The sequence below is a fragment of the Lepisma saccharinum genome, chromosome 26 (genome assembly GCF_977018435.1).
Source record: "Lepisma saccharinum chromosome 26, izLepSacc3.1, whole genome shotgun sequence".
NCBI lineage: Eukaryota > Metazoa > Arthropoda > Insecta > Zygentoma > Lepismatidae > Lepisma > Lepisma saccharinum.
In genome coordinates this window covers 43792460-43805584 of record NC_139254.1, presented here as the reverse complement: position 1 = coordinate 43805584, position 13125 = coordinate 43792460, and the positions used below count along the sequence as shown (strand labels likewise).

Genomic DNA, 13125 nt, shown 5'->3' with positions numbered 1-13125 from the left:
GCTCAGCCAGTCGAGAAATGATATCTTGAGAACTTCACTATCATCGAAACTTTGCAAAGCAAGCCACTTTTGTAGGTGAAGAATCAGAAAGTAATCACTTGGGCAAGATTGGGACTGTATGGTGGGTGCTTAAAATGTTCCCATTGGAATTTTTGAATTGTCGCAACAGTTCGGTCAGCTGAATGTGGACGGGCGTTGTCATGAATGAGCAAAATTCCAGACTGTAACATTCCTCTTTGCCGGTTTTGGATGGCACGTCACAGATTAGACAGTGTTTGGCAATACACAACTGCTGTGATGGTTCGTCCCGGTTCCAGGAATTCCACGAGGATTACACCTTTTTGGTCCCAAAACACAGTTGCCATGATTTTGCGATGCGATGGTGTTGCTTCGGTTTCAGTGAACGGGAGTGACACCATTGCATGGATTGCTGCTTCGATTCACCAGTGACGTACGATATCGAGGTTTCGTCTTCAGTCACTATGTGAGAAAACAAGTCATCCCCATCCTTCTCCCAGCGGACCAAAATATCATGTGCTGATTTCATTCTTTCATCTTTGTGAGCGTTTGTCAATATTTTTAGCATCCACCTCGCACACAGTTTGTGATAACCCAGATTGTCTGTTACAATTTGGTGCAATGTTTTATCAGACACTTAAGGAAAATCCTTGCCTAGATCAGTAATGGTGAAATGGTGATTGGATCGCACTTTCTCATCAACACGTTGCACAAGGTCGTCTGTCTGAACACTAGACCTGCCGCTCTGCTCGTCGTCATGAACATTTGAATGTTCTTCCCAAAAGCAGCACCATTGTCTTACCTTTCCTTCACTCATTACTGTTGGTCCGTAAATGGCACACAATTCCCTATGATTGTCAGCTGTACTCAGTCCTTTTGCATTGAGAAATCTAATCACTGACCTCCCCTCGCATTGGGCGGGATTTTCTATTTCAACTTCCTGCTACTCGCAAGTACGCACCTCCACACTGAGAAATATACCTCTGTTGCAGGCACAGAATACTAAAGCATGCTTCCGTGCACGTGCAGCTTCATCAGTGTTGCCAGTACCAAAAATTTTCATTAACTGTTGAACTGCAACAATTTTTTGTACATGTTGATCATAGTGGTTTTTCTGTTAGGTTGACAATACAAGCTAAAAACAGCAAATACAGGAAAACCTTGTTGATATGATATTGAATAATATGAAGTAACCTTTAACTTTTGGTGAACAGTGTGTCTTCCACATGTATACAATGACTTTCACAAAGGAGTAGCAAGTCTATCATTGATAAATCCATCTACCTCACATCTCTATTTTCAAATCACAGTTATTACTGTCTTCACAAAGTCAAAGCCTGTACGTTTTTCACATGCTTCTCACTGCTCAGTGAAATACAAGATATAATTTTTTGTAATTTTTTACTTTCATAAGCAGGGTGCACGTTATATGCACACATGCACAGGTTATACTTGTGTAAATACGGTATTACCAAGTGCCACGTGAGAAGTATGAGATAAGATCTGACAGACATGTGATGAGCTAGGTTGAGGAATCCACAATTATATTGTTATTAAATGGATTTATTTATCTTCGTTCATCATGTATGCTTTCTTCTTATCTCTCTTCCATACCAAATGGATATGTTCATATCTACCACACCACTGAACAGAGTTAAAAATTCAAATACAGTGGAACCTTGATAATTCGAACTTGATTGGAAAAATTAAAAAAATTGAGGTTCGAGTTATTGAGGGCCAGAATCGGCGACTTACGAGTTATAGAGGTCTAAAGTTTACTGATCCTTCTGAACGTCAGCACTACGTATCCCTTTAACGTACTACACGGCATGGCAGGGGGGGGGGAGTTCAAGTCCCGACACGATTGTTGATCACGTGACATTGTATGTACGCTCCCTACACTTCGACTTATTGAGGTCCGTGCGACTAAAACTTCGAGTTATAGTGGTGATTAGAATTTAATTTCAGGTTTTTGTCTGTTCAGGTAAAATTAGTATTGAGTGTTATGGACAATTCGATTTATCAAGGAATTCTAGATGTTGAAGTTCGAGTTATCAAGGTTTCACTGTACTCATGTTGTGAAACTCATTAATCCTTTTGGTTTAGAAATAAAGTACATATGTTGACATGCACCAAGTTCATGAATTATATATTTATAAATACACATATATATGAATTACAGTAGAACCTTGAGTTTACATTTTTCAGGGGACCAAGATGAAAAAACTTAAAATGGAGTAAAATTTTATATAACATTTTGCTATGTGGAGACCATTGAATGTATAATGTGGGAAAATGCAAAATCGATTAATGTAAAATTAGAGTTCCACTGTACTAACTCTATCAGTGAGACTTCCTTTAATGGTTATATTAATTTTTGTGGCCCCTGTGACCATCCATATAGGAACTTGCTACTTCAGTCATGTGGATAGAGTGAGCAATTTGCTTATGTGTATTTGTTACACTACCACATCTTTTCTTCCCGAAACGTGTTTAATTAAAAAGTACAAAGAAAAATTGTACTATACACCAGTATGCTTTTATCGGCCAATACCAGACAGAGTGCAGATTAGTGTTCCATTTCAATAAATAACAAAATGCAATTTGCTACTGAAGTAAAGAGAATTAAACATTTTCCTCATTTGTTCTAGGGATGCCCAAGGACAGACACCATTCATGTTGGCCGTATCAACTCGTGCGTACACTGCTGCTTTTAGTTTATTGGACACGATTCAGCAGGTTGTGAAGGAAGCTTGTGGAGACCAAGAGGCCCAAAGGAAGCTGTTGATGATGATGATATATCCATCAGGCTCTAATCCTGATGATTCTCCTTTGCATGTTATTTGTTGTAATGACACATGCAGTTTTACATGGACTGGAGCGGAACATATTAATCAGGTAATTATGCAGCCATTAGTGAATAGTACTTTTAGGAACTAATAAACCTTGTTGTTGATGGGAATTTTAGCTTTCCTGGCGACGTGGTTCGAAAGGTGTTCTCGGGTTATCAGCCAGGTTAAGTTGATGTTAGCGTCCAACGTTTTGAGTGCATACGTTGTTCTCATCAAGGTTTGTTGAATTGGAGACCAGTTCAAAGTTATATATGTGAGTGTGGAGGGGACAGTGACTCTCAACAGACTCCAGCTTGGTCATGCATGGAACTCACTTCTCCGCAAAAGCACGACATCCGCTAATAAAACACTAGGATCCAGAACGAGCCAATCACAGGACAGAACCTAAGCTCCACCCCCTCCACACACGCATATATAACTTTTCACCGGTCTCCAATTCAACATAGCTTGGTGATGATAGCAATGTATGTGGTTGAAACGTACGCTAACTTGACTTAACCTGACTGATAACTCAAACACCTGTTCACATGTTGTTGATTTTTAAATTAGAAAACTATTGTTGGAGGATGATAGCAAATAGGATTCTTGTCACTTGGTACTTCTATAAACAGCGTTAAAGCTGCATCATGCACCTTTCACTCAAAGCAGAGAAATGTAGTAATTGACACAACTGCAGTGACTGGTATTTATGTGTAGAAGGTGACTAACTTCCATGCTGAGTTTTTTTTTTAGTTTAAAAGTATTTCTACAGAAAATTTTGGATTGCACGTGGTATGCACTAGGAAAGTGCAACAAAAATTGGAATATTTGAAATTGGCAGCTAAAATTTCAAACTAGCAAATTGGAAAACTTTATTTTGATCTCTGCCCCTGCCTTGCGCTGCGTAATTATCTGGTGGTTTATTTCTTTCAGGATATTTTTGAATGCAGAACATGTGGACTTACAGGCTCTCTCTGCTGCTGTACTGAGTGTGCTCGTGTGTGTCACAAAGGGCACGATTGCAAACTGAAGCGCACATCGCCAACAGCATATTGTGACTGCTGGGAAAAATGCAAATGCAAAGCTCTCATCATGGGTCAGCAGACTGCTCGCTTTGATCTTCTCTGTCGGTTGATTATAGAAACTGATCTTGTCTCATTGCCAAATGGAAGGTAAGTACAGGTTTACAACCAGTAGTACATGTCTTGTAATTTCTCCAAAACAACTCTTGATATTTAATTTCTGTCTTTTTTTTTTTTAATTATATATATAATATGAAGGTACGGTATTCTTGAATTTCAATGTTATATGAGTACTGTAGGTTTATTGATGATTAGCACACACAAGAGATGTACTACGTAGAAATTTTCAGCGAAAAATGCAGGCTCGACCAGGACTCAAACCTGGATCTTTGGCATACCGTGCCGTTGCTCTAACCACTGAGCTACCGAGCCTGCATGGTCTCACAGTTACCACGCAGGTAAAACAGCGAGAGCGAAAAATCAAGCGAGACCAGGCCTGCTCGGTAGCTCAGTGGTTAGAGCAACGGCACGATATGCCAGAGACCCGGTTTTGAGTCCTGGTCAAGCCTGCATTTTTCTCTGAATATTTCTATGTAGTGCTGTAGGTTTGTCAAGAGCTGGTTTTAAATTTTTTTAAAAAGAAATCTGTTTGAATTTAAAAGTATGGGCTTTTCAACTATGATGATACATACAAAGAACATCACCAAATGAGAAGTATTTGTCATAGAGGGTTGATGTTTGACTTATTCTGGAAGGAATGTCAAGGACTTTCACATGAAGTAAAATGTTGAAGTCCCACTTTCACACAATTATATTTGGCTGGACCATATTGACTCACCAACGGAATATTCTCAAGTACATTGTCCGTTTTCTTTCTCATCTTCTAACTATGTTTTTTGGGAGGGAGAATGAAAATATTTCACTACCCACAAGAGTAAAGTCTTCCCTGAAAAATCAAAACCCAATTTCAACTCTCTCTGATAGGTATGTTCCCTGATACAATTTATTTTTGCCCGTTGCACATTGGAAAAGTTCTCACCTGACAACCGCCCATCTGAACCACCCAAGGTAGAATAGAGTTATAGCCACTTTCCGAGCACTTCATTTTGTTTGCTGATATTAACAGATTCTAGTACTCATTATCTTTATTTTGAAAATTCCATCATAGATCTCATTATAATCATGCTAGGTTTAATACTTGGACAAGAGTAAAGGAAATTTGTGGATGGGAATGCAAAATATTTAAACAATAAAATAACCTAAATACGTAATTTTTTTTATTGGTGAAATACAATAAAATGTTCACGAGAAAAGAATTATCTACTTAAAATAGAATTGTTTCTTTATTGTATAGTGAAAGTAGTGAATAATGTAATGTAAGTTATATTATAACACTGATAGAAAACTTGAGATAAAAAAATGTAATTTTATACTTTGCTTCAGTTTCCTATAAAATTAATTTTATACTACTTTTCCTAAGCATTTTACTCTGCACATGGCTTCATATAATTCTTATTTGTTGCTCAATTTGTGTTGCACAATGTTAGTTCCTACTAAAATGTATCATCAAAGGGCATGTTTCACTGTAAATTGTTTGTTTTGTAATACTGTATCTGAGGTTTGCAAGAGGCATGAATATTAACTAATTGTTACAGTTGTAGAGGAAATGTGGATTTGTGGAGGGCATAACTGTTTAGCACCCTCTACATGCCAAGTGGGGTACATCATCATCCCCAAGTTAATTTTTGCTCTATGCCTGCACCCCATGTAGCCCTCCAAGGGTTGAAAGAGCAAATCTAAAAATATTTTATAGCAACAATCTGATAGAATTAAATCATAAGGTTTTCTACTTCACCAGTTAATCACAGTGAATGATGGCGAAAGATGGATTTATGAAACTAATAAGGGAATTAATTGAAATAAACATATGTTGTGACTAAATTGTTTGGGATATGAGGTTTTGCAGCTGGAAATGGCAGGTTCTGCCCAGTAGAGCTGATGCTATCTACCCTATACTTAAAAATTTGAATGTAGCAGCATGATTGTGGATATTTCCCTTCCTTGCATATTACAAAAACATTTTCATTCCAGAGGGGAGAACATTCTCCTGTTCTTGGTGCAGACTGTTGGCCGACAGCTTGTGGAGCAGAGACAGTATAGGGCAGCTCGTCCTCGTAGTGCATCCGCAAGTTCAAGGAAGACACCTTCTTCAGATTTAGGTATGTTCATGCTGGTACTTTTACTTTTCAATAAAATGCAGCGTAGGATGAGTTTTGACATTTAGAGTTCTGCATAGGAGCACTTTGATTCGCTCATACTTGTCCAAGTCTCTCACCCTCAAGCCTGCTATGCCTGGCATGTATAGTGAAACTATTGGCAGATGCCCTCAACCTGTATTACAGAGCCTAATAAGCAGTACTGTCAACATGGAAAGAAAGTACTCCAAACAATTGCAGTCCTAATTAATAAGTTATGCAAATTAGCCGAAAGTGACACAAAAGGCAAAGTAAAATAAAGCAAATCAATAAAAATAATAACAAAAATATTATTATAACAACATTATTATTATTGGTACTTTTATCCTGATGTTTGCTATGCAAACATGTATGTTATGTTACTATGCAACACCCAAATACAATATATATATGAAAGTATGCAATATATAGAGGCACACATTTTTGGTAAATAAGAAAGCAACATTTTGGTACAAAAAAAAATCCATTTCAGGTTCAAAAGTGGTAAAGAGAATAAAATTTCACTGTTATAGCGGTGAAAAAACTGTATATAAAATTACATTTTGGTTTTAATAATGTGACTATAATCCCACATTTGATTTAAAAACCGCACTTATGACACAAAATAAACATATCCCTTCTAATAGCACATTTACGTTGTTACCAGAATATTAATTTTATTCCTGTATAAAGGGGTCAATTTTTGCTTCTCAAATATTTACAGCAGTATTAATCAATTTTCCGTGAATTGCATAACTCAGGATAATTCTGACCAGAAAGTGTCACGTCGGTAAATAAACTCTAAATTTCGTGTTTAAGGGTCTATTTCGCATTTTGCAGTTCATTTCGCATTATTTTGTGACAAAACAGGGTGGGAAAATGCACCTCACACCTTTCAGAAACATGAAAAATTAACATTACAATCTGCTATTTCACATTTCGTGTTTTCGTCAACGAAATATGCATGTCTCTAAAGTGTAAATCACCAACCCTGAGACCTTCTGTAAACAAACGGTCTCACCGATGTATCACACCGCTTCAGCTGATTCATGACCGCAATCATCTGCTGTTACAGTCATAGTTCGCCGCACCTATTTGTTTTATGTAAGAGCCTCTGAATGTGAGAACCCGCTCTCAAAACATCAGACGAATATGCAGCCGCACACATTGTTACTCTCCCGGTCACTCTCTCTTTTTCATAACCCTTAAAACTGTAGACACTGACACACCACTGCACTGGGATACCAACTTAACCACTTCATTTACTGTTTTCTCAGGATACCACTGACAGAACGTTACATAAATATTGAGTAGAATCTGTTTCTCACCCCTTTTCAAAGGCTGTCCTTGCTGGTGTTTTGAAAACAAGCTCGGAGAACACTGAGACCTTCCCGCACGCATAGAACTCGGCATGTTATTTTTCTAAGGATAAGTCAGGCAATATTACTAAGTTGCACTACTTCCTTGCTGTTCACATGATTATTTTTAGAAAATAAAATTTTTAGAAAATAAAATAAAATATCATTATGTACACAAATCTCTAAGCTCATTGAAAGTTACAATGCATATTACTACAAAATGTTCACACTTACCTTACCTCGCCATGTCACCAAGTTATTTTACGAAGTGCACTATATTTGGCGGAACAAAAATTGTTATTAGGATGCTTGTCAAAGTTTCCAACCGCAATAAATTTACGAACTTTCGTTGTCTTGTTTTCATCATCATCATCAATATATTTATTGGACATCATCAATATATTTATTGGACTTACAGCATTGAATATAGCTGTTTATGCCCATTATATATTTTATTTACATAAGATACAATTTACATAAAATCTACAAACAAATTTCAAATACACTCCTGTCTATATCATCCTTAGAAATATACATTATCATGTTATATAATTTTGTCTAAAAAATTCAAGTAAAATATACTCAATTCACATGCGAGAAAGAAGTCAAATTTATGGGAAATGATTACTGGTGCAAAGAGTTAACCATAAAGGTGAAGCAATAAGTAAAAAAAGAAAGAGCATTGGGTTTAAAAGTGAGACGTCATTTGCGGCAGCCGTTTGCCCCCTTCCCATACTACAAATTGGCCATTGTTTTACCTTACGTAATGAATCCTGTAACAACGCTGGATTTTCGTGTGGTTTATTTTACTTCTATGAGTTTGCAATGCTTGCTGCACGCACGTGGTTTTGTTTACAGAAGGTCTCAGGGTTTGTGATTTGAACTTTAGCAATATCTAATCACAGTGCAACAAATACTTGTACATCATGGTTCAATACGGAAAAAGATAATCATATTCTGTGAAGTAATAAGAATCAGTAGGGACATCGAATTTTCGCGATGCGCGAAATCGCGAATTGTGAAAAAAAGATGCAATTTTGAACATTCTGCACGTAACTACACCCCCAATGATGAAATATGCATGAGTTTTATTCGCAAAGTAATGCGAAATGTGTGCTTTTCCACGAAATGAACGCTTTTTCGCGAAATAACCGTGAAATATCACCAATATAAGTAGAAAACATGCAAAAACCAGCAATCTAGGTTGTGCGCGCAAACTGCCGATTTGTAACGAAACGTTTGCCTCAAGTTTCCTACCACTTGCAGCTGAAGACCATTTTATCTTCGATCACATCAGGAAGATGCTGAAAATTGGGATTTCCCATGCACATAATCTCATTTCGAAAACTTCGCTCCCTGTCAAGCTGTATTCCTTTCTTCCCCCGAATATGCAATTTAGAAATGAAGTGATTTTGTGTTGATGTTTTCTTTTTGGTTGGACAGCTAAGTACTTGTGTATGTGTACAGTATATAAAAATGAAGTAGTTTATCAATTTATAGCTCTTTTGTATGTTGTTTTCTCTCATAATGAAAAAGTGTGTGCCAATTTTTTTTTTTTCCACCGCTGGTATATACCGCTGATCTAACATTTTATTTACCGCTCTCCTCAGTTTTTATTTACCATAAATTTGTCTCCCTGAGAATCGGTAATAACATACCTTCGAATCATCTTAATGTGACAATAATCATATATAAAATGCCCACCTAGGCAGTTTCATCCCACAGTCCTCTATTTCATTTTCATATATCACTGTGTTGGTAAGGTAGACCAAACCACATTTTAACATGGTGTTGATGATTTTGTTCACTTTAGTTTCAATTTCACTGCATCTTTCACTTCACAATCCATATTTGAGTGCCCACTTCAACAGGCAAATTACAGTTGTACATGTACATCCTTTCCTGTAGCACTAGTTGACATATTGCTGTTGGTCATTGTCGTACTGTAACATTTATAAATCCAATGTTTATGTAATATTTAAATGATAATCTGAAATAATACCAAGTTGGTGTTACGTTCAAATGCATAAATTATATACTCAGAAATCTGTAATTTTGACATAATATAATGCAATGAAAAATTATTACCTTTGCATTTTATTGCATCATATTTTGTGGTGCTCATATTCCTTCATGTAAAGCAAACAGGTTATAGGTTCTTGAAGGATATATGTGATGGCTGCATGGCAATTGAAAGAGCAACTAATGATCTTTTCCCAGGTAGCAAGTGATTTTTTAAAGTTTGATGGTGTGGTGGTCAAGATGTCTCATGTTCGAATTACAGTGTCAGCACTTACATTAGTGGTTTCGCACCTCTCGTATAAACTGTAGATGCAGTTCTTGTGTGCATAAAGTGAACTTAAACCTTTAGTGTTTCATGATATTTTCTGCTTCTAGAATATGTGTAAGTGTTTAGTGTATAGAACTGTTATATTTTTGTTTCAACTATTTTTATTTTCACTTCGTGTTCTCAAAATTGTACTGTAAAACTGTTTTATTTTCTTTCAGAATCTGATATGCCAGATCATGATCTAGAGCCACCAAGATTTAGCAGAAGGGCATTGGAGCGTTTACTCAACGATTGGTCTGCTGTACGAGGGATGATAATGTCAGGTTAGAAACAGTGTTTATTATTCTAGATTTAATGTAACTATTGTTGTAGAATACATAACTATTTTTCAAAAGGCAAATGAAAGTTATTATGACAGGCACAAAGAAACTTTTAAAATAGTCACCAAAAATTATGAAAATAAGCACTATAAAATGAAAAAAAGTGCTCCCCTGTGCATAGCACCATGCCATGAAGGCGTATAGGGGGTGTGGGGGTAACGCCCCACACTTCCTTGATCCGGTCGTAAGTGGGGGTGATGTGATCAGCATCTCGCCCCTGACCACCTTTACCCCCCAGGGTTTCCCCCAGGTACCCATGTTATTCGATGTTGGGTGGGCGCTGGGGCCGCTTCCATCGTTAGAAAAGTTCCCGGATTTGAACCGGCCGGGGATCGAAACTATAAAATGAAAGAGGATTTAAAATAGGCAGTAAACATAAACTTGTAATATTAATTTTCTTTCATCATTTTCACAATTACTGATTTGCATTTCCATTGATGATGAAGTATTGTTGTAAGTTTTTCACAGTAATAGTTCTAGTGTCTCTTGAGATATTCTTATATTGTGAAAAACTTGACATTTATGTAAATAATTTCACCCATGTAAAATTATATGCACAGAAAATAGAATTAAATATTCAATTTTTATCTTGGTTCATTCGATCGGAAATTATAGGTTGGAATTTACCGATACTGGTCAATATTTTCTGGCATTTTGGTTTTTCATGGAGTCGCAGAGTGTAATTATCTTGAAAATTGTACAAAATTCTAAGTTTCCTCGTTTAGTGTGAAAAACTGGATTGTGAGATTACATAAAGTGTATTTTAATATTCTGATAGAATTCCTGAATATTTGAAAGTATAACTGTATGCATACAATTGGAGGGGAATAATTACACATGATATTAATCAAAATTAATTAATTAATTAAATTAAAATTAATTAATCAAAATTTGAACAACTTTTAGTTATTACAATTTTCAAGTATCTGTATTGGTTCAAAGTAGTATCGGCTCAGACAGTGAGCGAGGGTTGTTAATCTGTCACTGATTTTCACTGCATGTTTTGCCTGTAGGAGTCCATAATATTACTTCTTTTCTCTTGTTAAAATACAATACGTACAAAGGAGAAATTGTGCAACCTTTTCCTATCTGCTAGGGATGTGCCGAAGCTGATTACAGATGGATGAAAATCGGCAGAAATTGACAGATCGGAATCGACAAAAATCCGATATTTAAACTGGTACAGATAATACTAGAGTTTACCTTCTAATATGTTTTATATTTTAATTTTGTAAGGTTTATTGAAAATTAGGTTATGATTCTTCATCATTTGTAGAGTTTTTGTAATAAAATTATTGCAAACTCTCATTCTCAAAATCAGAAATAAAACAGTACATTGCTGAACATGACCATTATCCGCTGTTGTATTGGAAGTTTATAAGTGAGTATCCAAACCTGAAGCAATAGGTGAGAAAATACTTGGGGTACCTGCTGCATCAGTATTCAGTGTTGCTGGACAGATTTGCAATAAAGGAAGAAGTAGGTTACTTCCAAAAGTGCTTCAAAAACTTTTGTTTCTGAAATTGAATCTGCCAGCATTAACTTTACAACATTAAGAACAGGAATTTATTTTGCATTTCAAAGAACTGCTTGTGTTAAATCTCTTGAGAACCTATGTTGTGCTTAAATGTTCACACAACCACTTTTTTTAGATGCAAATATTCATATATATGTATATACATATGAAATGCAATAGAAATGTGTATAGCAAACTTATTTTTGTCATGCTGAAAATAACATCCCATTTCTGTTGAATAATATCGGAATTGGTTAAATATCGGCATCGGTATCGGTTCAAAAAATTATCGGTGAGTACATCGGCATCGGTAAATTTTCAGCTTCGTCACATCTCTACTATCTGCATTTGATTTTTGCCCCTTCCTTATACTTTCCTTCATTTTATGTGTTCATCTATGGCCCCAAAAAACATTAAATTGAGGTTTCACTGTAAATTGGGGGTAATTTTCTTTTTATGAACTTTTGTTATTGTTCTTAACAGTATTAAATCTGACAAGATTAAACAGCAAGTCCTTCATAACTGAAGTTTAAGAAATTGATTTCCAGGATTAGTCATCTACTTTGATATATTTTGATGAAACATAGCAGACAGGCATGTGTTTTTTTGTCTTATTTTACAGTATAAAGTATAATTGTATTAACAAATGTATGTTTTTCAGGTGTTAAGCAAAGCCAGTCAGCAGCCCAACCCATTTATGAAGATCAGGCTTACTTGCAGAGTCAGAGCGGTACAACTCTTCTTGACAAATTCACTCATTGCCTTCTTGTTAAATGTAGTGCTGAGGTGAGTTGTTCTTTTCCTTGCAAAGCAGTTTCTTATTGTGAACCTTTTTTTCCCTGGTACAGCACAGTTCTGTTAATGTGTGCATTGCATATGCAATGAGCTCCAAATTTTTGGATTGATCCTTTATTCTTCCTCAGCCGATCTCCATGGTGGAGTGGTTAGTACAGTATGCTACAACACCAGGAGTCCTGGGTTCAAATCTCAGTCTGAGCATTGATGTTCTTTGTGAGTGTCTATTCATCAATTGTATCATATCATAACTCATCCTCATAAGCTAAAAGTGGCATAAAAGCAAAGTACAGTAGAACGTCGTTTATCCACATTTTTTGGGACCGAAGGTTATGCAGATAATCAAACGTGTTTATTTAACAAAGAAGAGCATGTACAGCACAGGTTTATTTATACGTACATACATAAAGAAGCACTCTTAAAAAAAATAGTATTGTACTGTACTGCTAGTTTCTGATAACAATGCTAGGTTGACGAATTCAAAGTTGCTTGGCAGGTGTTTCCACTCCTTCAGCTTAATTGCTGCAGAGTCCGTTACGTTACTCAACTTTCCTTCTGCAGGGTTGCCGGTCCATTTAAAAATAAACTAAAACACATCTAGATCCAATGTGCAATCGAAGAAATTGCTTAAATTTGTTCAATACTAAATCTTGCTTTTTTGAGTGTGCAGATAACTGACGT

General features: G+C 36.2%; 1 protein-coding gene across 2 annotated transcripts in view; it reads left to right on the top strand.

Annotated features, from left to right (window-relative positions):
- Positions 1-13125, top strand: part of hyd (E3 ubiquitin-protein ligase hyd) — a 191947-nt gene that overhangs the window by 107490 nt on the left and 71332 nt on the right. For both annotated transcript variants that reach the window (XM_083112520.1, XM_083112519.1), the window contains exons 19-23: positions 2670-2916; positions 3783-4021; positions 5963-6090; positions 9972-10076; positions 12311-12435. In XM_083112520.1, the coding sequence (XP_082968646.1) occupies positions 2670-2916; positions 3783-4021; positions 5963-6090; positions 9972-10076; positions 12311-12435 (844 nt within the window). The remainder of the gene's footprint in view (positions 1-2669; positions 2917-3782; positions 4022-5962; positions 6091-9971; positions 10077-12310; positions 12436-13125) is intronic.